The following is a 7,026-nucleotide window of genomic DNA, read 5'->3' on the forward strand; positions in this document are numbered from 1 at the left end:
CATTTGTCACTGAAGTCCCTTGACCCTGAGTGCCCACTAGTCATAACTATAGAAGAATATGCAGAGAACCCGGTCTCAGGGACGTCCTCGTGGTGACTATTTTTGTTGTTAGATGTGCAGGAGTCTCTCGCTGTTTAATTATAATCTTCCTTTCGTCTATAGATTACAGTCATTCCTTGTCCATGTGGTCTCTCGTTCGCAGTCTTCCTAAGCATTAATATCTTGGTTCCAACTATCTATTCCCGTCATTCATTTATCAAACCGTTCATCGTCGACCTCTGAAGCGCAAGTGGACTTCTCATTTCAATACTGGTTTAGTGCCTGGCAATCTTGCCAATTGTTTCTATAACGTCCTATTCACGCATTCAGCATGAAGTTGTCCAGCATTGTCGCGGGCGCGTCCCTCTTCATCAGCAGTGCCATTGCTGCTGACCTAGACCCCATCATCATCAAGGGCTCGAAATTCTTCTACAAGAGCAACGACACCCAATTGTGTGTAGACCCTCTATTGGCGGTCCCGTTGTTTCACCTAATGCTAACAAACCCCCCAGTTACATTCGTGGTGTTGCCTACCAGCGTGGGTTTTTTGTTGTCCTTAGTTTCGTTGGTGTGACATAAGCTAACATACTATGAAGAGGAGTACTCTGGTCCCGATTCTTCCGCCAACAGTTTCAAGGATCCTCTCGCCGACGCCGAGGCCTGTAAGCGCGATGTTCCGTACCTTGAAAAGCTGGGCACCAACACCATTCGCGTGTATGCTATCGATCCTAAGTCCGATCATAAAGAGTGTATGAGCCTTCTCAGTGACGCCGGTATCTATGTCATTGCGGATCTCTCGTCCCCGGGTGATTCTATCAATCGCAACGAACCCAAGTGGGATAACGACCTGTACAATAGATATGTGACTGTGGTTGATGAACTGTCGCAATACTCGAACGTCATTGGTTTCTTCGCTGGAAATGAGGTCTCCAACAGTGAGAATACCACGTCTGCCAGTGCCTTCGTCAAGGCTGCTGTCCGTGACACAAAGCAGTATATCAAGGCCAAGAACTATCGTCCTATGGGCGTTGGCTATGCTACTAGCGATGACTCAAGCATCCGTAAAAACATGGCCAACTACTTCAACTGTAACAGCGCGGACGACAGTATCGACTTCTGGGGCTACAACGTGTACTCGTGGTGTGGAGATTCCAACTATGAGAAGTCCGGGTACGCTTCTCGTACTGAGGAGTTCAAGGACTACACTGTCCCTGTCTTCTTCGCTGAGTACGGTTGCAATGCTGTCCAGCCTCGCAAGTTCACTGAAGTCCAGGCTCTCTATGGAGACAAGATGGCCGATGTCTGGTCGGGAGGTATTGTGTATATGTACTTCCAGGAAGAAAACAACTATGGTATGCTCAACATTGGCTAGCTTTGTAACTTACTGGCTGACTTTGGCAGGACTGGTGTCTGTTGATGGAAACAAGGTCAGCACTAAGGCGGATTTCAGCTACCTCTCGAAGGAGTTGGCTAGCGCTACCCCTTCCGGCACCAAGAAGGGCGATTATAACCCTACAAACACTGCTCTTCAGTCTTGCCCGACCGTTGATGGCAAGTGGCTCGCAACTTCTAGCCCGCTACCTCCCTCTCCAAACCAAGATCTTTGTTCCTGCATGGAGGAAAGCTTAAGCTGCGCTCTGAAGGACAAGGTCTCTGGCGAGCAGCTCGATAAGCTCTTCGGTACTGTTTGCGGCTACGACGTCTGCGATGGGATCACCACCAATGCCACTACTGGCAAATATGGTGCTTATAGTGTGTGCACTCCTCAGCAGCAACTGTCGTACGCCATCAACCTCTACTATCAGAACCAGAAAGCAAAGGGTAACGGTGACAAGGCTTGTGACTTCAACGGGGCTGCCACCACCCAGAGCTCGAAGAGCGGCGGCAGTGCTTGCTCTGCGCTCCTCAAGGAGGCCGGCACTTCTGGTACCGGCACCGTTACTTCTTCTCCCACCGGTACTGCTGGCTCTGGTGCTTCCGGTGGTGCTGCTGCATCTAGCTCTGGAGCTGCCGGTGGTATGATCGCTCCTTCTAACGTCAATGTCGGTATCTTCCAGCTCGGCGCCTATGTGGTGACAGCTATGGTTGCTGGCGCGGGCATGATCGTTCTGTAAGGACCGTTCGCCCCGTCTTCTCGTCTCGCTGTGGGACAGTAGCCCCATTTTCCTACCGATCACTGTATAAGCTGAATTAGCTCTGCTATGTGTCTGTGTGATTGTGTGACACTCTTCTTGTACATCCCTAGCGGTGGATCTGCCTTTTTCAATACGAACTTCTTTGCTGTACAAGTATTACCCATGCAGGTATACGGTATTTGGCATTGTCTTTTATATACTCATTTAATAGGTCAATTGGTTTCAAAGGTGATTTCACGTAGGAATGACCAGTCTTATGGTCAGATAACACTGTTACGGGACTGTCTATGATTGACTTTCCTGTCTAGTCTGCTTAGATCTATGGTTTTAATGTCTTCATCTATATGCTATTCGGTGCATTCTAAATAAACAAGCACGGAGTTCTCTTCCCGGCGAGGTATGTTCTATACTCGGCCCTGCTCCATTGTGCAGCATTGTAGTTCTCCACACTCCCATTCCCAAGCTCAAAGTTTGAATCAACCTTGTGCTGGATAGAGGAGAGTGGCACACGAGTAACACGGTACAGAATTCATATTGTGATGGGTGGCAGTGGTCGCTTCGCCGTTTAGGCTTGACCCTGCACCATAGACGGGAGGAACGATTCGTTGATCATACGGCTAGCTTTTTGTGGTCTCAAGTTCAGTAGCCTTGTTTCGTAGTAGAGTGTCCATGAAGCGGGGTATATCAGACTAGGAGTATGAATAGCTGGTGGTATTTACTACCGTAGATGAAGTCTTTGGTGGATATATATTTTGGGCAGACATATACATCCACAAGGAATATTCACTGTGCCCTAATACACACCTAGAGAGTAATGTGAATCTATAGAATAGCTAGTCAATAATAGACTTATGAGACGGCAACTAGACACGCCACTGATATAGGCCTAAAGTAGGCAATATATGCCTCTCTAGTGGATGTATATTGGTCTTCAGGGTTTGTAATGGTGGTATGATTGTCGAGTTCCTGCGTACAAACCTCGGACCTTTTCTCTTTCCTTTTCCTTTTCCTTTTGTCTTTTACCTTTGTGCTCCTACTATTTATTAATACACAGAATTGTCGAGGAAACCTGAAGTATTCATTTTCTAACGATAGCCTGTTTCTAAGACAAGCAACCCGTGACCGACAACAATCATCGATTGGTCATCGGTTGTCCGTTTCCAAACCACGGATCGGCAGGAAGCGTTGCCATGCCAACGACCCTCCCCCAGCTGCAACTCAATCAATATCGTCAACACTTCCACTCGAAAGGCAGCTCAAGCTCATGCAATATCTCCATCCAGCTTTACTTATATTTCCGGTATTGTCTATGATTTAACAGACCGGGATTTTGACATGTCATATTAATAAAAACCGACCTTCAAAGCAAACCAGCAGAATTATACATCACCAAAACTCATTATCTTTATACCAACAAAACGACAATGGCTCGACTCAACCCAGCGAGCCCCGTCAAACAAGGCGGCACGCGCGAGAATGCGACAAAATCAGTCCGAAAGCTCAAGTCCAACACCAACTCGGTCTTCTCAAGCAAGTTCAGAGACACGTCGCCCACACCCAAGGTGGGAGATCACTCGGGGACGTTATTCGACGAACCGGAGTTTAAACGGCCGACTGCGAGAGCGACGACGACAAACGATAAGCCTGTTCAGCGACAGAGGAAGTTGCAACGGAGCGGAACTGTATCCAGCGGGACGTTTAATATCTTTTCTGATAGTGATGGACTGAGTGACCGCGACGATGTCTCCTTTGCATCGACTATGCGCTCCTCGACTACCCGCTCCTCGACTGAAGGACGTCCCAGCGATCCGTTGCAGTTGGCACGTGCTAACTCGCTGCTGATGCCGCAGTCGAGGCACTCTAGGAGCCGGTCGACGAGGAAGTCCGAGCTCTATGATTACACTAAGGAGAACTACCCCGTGGAGGAGGTTGTGGAGGATTACTCCACCACATCTTCTATCAGTCGGAATCCCTCTGATGCGTCCTCGACGCGACGGTCTCCTACCAGGAGGGAGCCGCGGCAGACGAATAGTAGAAGACAAAATGACCGCCAGTTTCGGGATTATCGCCAGCCGGCAAATCGGTCCGAGGACGAGGAGAGCGATGATGGATTCAACTCTCTGGATGACTTCATTGTCAGTGATAGCGAAGAGCCTAGCCACCACGACGCATCTGTCGGCGAGTCGGAACCAGAAGAGTCTAAGAGGGCACCGTCGCCGCCTAGAGTCAAAAGGAGACTGGTTCGAGGCAGAAGGCCGAACCCTGAGGAACAGATTAAGAGAGCCTTGGAGAGCTCCGCACATACAAACCTTCGTCTAGAGCCCTCTTTACCAGCTGCTGTTTCGATGTCCTCCTCTGACCCCCAGGCCAGCCCCAGAAAGCTATTCCGTAATACCTCTAACATCGATGAGAAGATGAACCGTCTGGACCTAGAAGACGATGATGCTGGTGTTGACGATGATGAGGTCGACCACGACGCTGCTGATGAAGGTGCTGCTGATGAGGTGGACGCTGATGAATATGACCCGTCCGCTCAACTCCACCAAGATTTGGATAAGTAGGTCTCAACACTGCTGAATATGCGAAAGCCTAAAATATTAACAGTCAAATAGTTTTCTGGGAGGATTCGAGCTCCGCTCCAAAAGCTCAGAGATCGAAACAGTGAATATGGAAACACCGCCTGCCAGCCCCTCTAAAAGCACTCTCAAGTCACCTTCCAAAGGCAAAGCCCATATTCCACCCACACCTTATCGTGAGAGCGTAGACGCCTTCTGGTCCCAGGAAGCTACAAACAATTGGATCGATCAACATTCACCGCGCAAATTACAGAACTTGCTGCAGGAACTCGAGGAGTCCGACAATGACGTTGACCCCGAGATCATGCCTAGAACCAAAGCAACAAAGAAGACGGCCAAGCCTCCTAGCAAGACGGCCCTGAAGAAAGCCGAGACAGAAAAGAAGAGAGCCGCCCTTGAGCGCAAGAAGTCGTTTGATAACAAGAAGGCCGCTGTCGCAGAAGACTTCTTCAAGGTTTTAGATGACCACGTTACTGGTGGCCGTATCCAAGAGATAGCCGAGGAAACGGGTGGTGTTCAGATCATCTGGAGCAAGACCCTCCAGACAACCGCTGGACGGGCGAACTGGAAGCGAGAGAAGCTGCAAACGGAGGGTACACTTGAGACGGAGCCCCAGACACCTGGAGGATCTCTATCCAAGCACCATGCTAGCATCGAACTGGCTGAGCGGATTATAGATGACGAGGATCGCTTGCTGAACACGCTAGCTCACGAGTACTGCCACCTGGCCAACTTTATCATCTCCAACGTCCACAACAACCCCCATGGAGCAAGTTTTAAGCAATGGGGGCTGAAGTGCAAAGAAGTCCTGAAGGACCACCCTGTCTATGGCGGACGCTTCGAAGTAACGACCAAGCACAGCTACAAGATCGACTACAAGTATGTATGGAGCTGTGTGGACTGCGGCCAGACATACGGACGTCATTCAAAGAGCATCGACACTACGAAGTCTCGATGTGGAAAATGCAAAGGTCTGCTCCAGCAGATCAAGCCAAAGCCACGGAACGTGTCACCCCGAAAGAAGCAGCACCTTGGGGATGCCGAGAAAGTGGCCGTCGACGAGGTTGCAAACGTACTAGGGGAGATCAACTTGGGTAACTAAAATACTCGCGGCTCTTCGGATCCAGTCATTGAAGGTGTTCACGGATTTGTCTCTCATTCTACATACATTTCGGGAAGATTCATTTGCCTATCATTTACAGCGTTCATTTGATGACGATATATCTATGGTGTTCTCTCTTTAGCGATGATATGCCTGTCCGCCTCTCATTTGGGATATTTTGGTTTTCGTGTTTGATGTACACAACGATCCTTAAGCAATGAGCACATATGAAATTTGTACATACACAGCTATACTCTGGAGCTCATCACAATCGATTGATTTCGGATTTGACTATCACTAATCTATCTAATTAGTTCTATCTATATACATGCCAGTGTCTTAGTCTCAATCCCTCTCATCCATGGAAACCGTATGCAGTTCCCTAACCCATTTATCCCTACCAAATCTGCCATGCAAAGATGCAAATCCTATAAAATCCTCCCAAGTACAGTCAATCCCAACCATCATTCCCAAGCCCATGACTCAATCGTACACTCCCCAAAGAGAAAGAAAGAAAGAAAGAAAGAAAGAAAAGAACCTAACAAAACAAATCCCAATCAACAACCTCCAACCCATCCACCAACCCCGAAATCAACCCTTCAGCCAACTTTTCCTCCGCCTCCAACCCCCTCAAATCCCCAGCCTTCTCAAACTCCTCCCTGGGCACATTAACAAAAACCACCAGATCCGTCTCCTGCTCCACCAACCTCACCACCAAATACCACAACGTCACAGTACTAGTCAGTCCCCCTTCAGAACTAGACCCTGCAACCGCACCCCCAATCCCAATCCCAGACACAGACCCAGAACCAGAACCAGAACCAGCTCTAGCCGCAGATCTCCCCTTAGGAGAAGTAACCCTCACAACACCCCGATACCCCACAATCCCAGCCGAGAATTTCCCCAAAGAAACCCGTGTCGGCGGCGTCACAATCTCCAGCTTATCGTCCTCATCACAGATATCGTGGACGTGGTACAGCGCTGCTTTTGCGTCGGCGTCAAGCTGGTGAGCTTGTAGGTATGATGAGCCTATAAGGGTATCGAGAGAGGCTGTGTCGGAGTCGGTGACGCGTTGGTTTATTTCGGTGATTTGGGAACTTAGGGTTGTTCGGGAGAGGAAGACTTCTTGATGGGAGGGGATTTCACGGACGTCACTGTTTTTTTTTTTTTTTTT

At 49.0% G+C, this 7,026-nt stretch overlaps 3 protein-coding genes across 3 annotated transcripts; 2 read left to right on the forward strand and 1 right to left on the reverse strand.

Annotated features, from left to right (window-relative positions):
* Positions 1 to 73: 73 nt before the first annotated feature.
* On the forward strand, positions 74 to 2,227 carry BDV27DRAFT_60876 (glycoside hydrolase family 72 protein). Its single transcript, XM_032077081.1, has 4 exons — positions 74 to 492; positions 552 to 577; positions 636 to 1,391; positions 1,441 to 2,227. The coding sequence occupies exons 1-4, from the start codon at positions 371 to 373 to the stop codon at positions 2,151 to 2,153; spliced, it is 1,617 nt and encodes a 538-aa protein (XP_031922000.1). The 5' UTR covers positions 74 to 370; the 3' UTR covers positions 2,154 to 2,227.
* Positions 2,228 to 3,232: 1,005 nt separating this feature from the next.
* BDV27DRAFT_136947 (SprT-like family-domain-containing protein) lies at positions 3,233 to 6,112 on the forward strand. The gene is made up of 2 exons (XM_032068879.1): positions 3,233 to 4,731; positions 4,787 to 6,112. The coding sequence occupies exons 1-2, from the start codon at positions 3,599 to 3,601 to the stop codon at positions 5,850 to 5,852; spliced, it is 2,199 nt and encodes a 732-aa protein (XP_031922001.1). The 5' UTR covers positions 3,233 to 3,598; the 3' UTR covers positions 5,853 to 6,112.
* Positions 6,113 to 6,117: 5 nt separating this feature from the next.
* On the reverse strand, positions 6,118 to 7,008 carry mog1 (Ran GTPase-binding protein MOG1; the record flags this gene model as incomplete). Its single annotated transcript, XM_032068880.1, has 1 exon — positions 6,118 to 7,008. A coding segment is annotated over one exon (618 nt), but the record flags the coding sequence as incomplete, so codon positions are not given.
* Positions 7,009 to 7,026: the final 18 nt, after the last annotated feature.

The sequence above is a fragment of the Aspergillus caelatus genome, assembly GCF_009193585.1.
Source record: "Aspergillus caelatus strain CBS 763.97 unplaced genomic scaffold BDV27scaffold_297, whole genome shotgun sequence".
NCBI classification, from domain to species: Eukaryota; Fungi; Ascomycota; class Eurotiomycetes; order Eurotiales; family Aspergillaceae; genus Aspergillus; species Aspergillus caelatus.

Excerpts from the sequence above, each read along its gene's own strand:
- BDV27DRAFT_60876 (XM_032077081.1), top strand. The coding sequence starts at position 371 with ATGAAGTTGTCCAGCATTGTCGCGGGCGCGTCCCTCTTCATCAGCAGT. Across the intron at positions 493-551 it reads AAGAGCAACGACACCCAATT|TTACATTCGTGGTGTTGCCT; the intron begins GTGTGTAGACCC and ends CAAACCCCCCAG. Across the intron at positions 578-635 it reads TCGTGGTGTTGCCTACCAGC|AGGAGTACTCTGGTCCCGAT; the intron begins GTGGGTTTTTTG and ends CATACTATGAAG.
- BDV27DRAFT_136947 (XM_032068879.1), top strand. The coding sequence starts at position 3,599 with ATGGCTCGACTCAACCCAGCGAGCCCCGTCAAACAAGGCGGCACGCGC. Across the intron at positions 4,732-4,786 it reads CTCCACCAAGATTTGGATAA|TTTTCTGGGAGGATTCGAGC; the intron begins GTAGGTCTCAAC and ends ACAGTCAAATAG.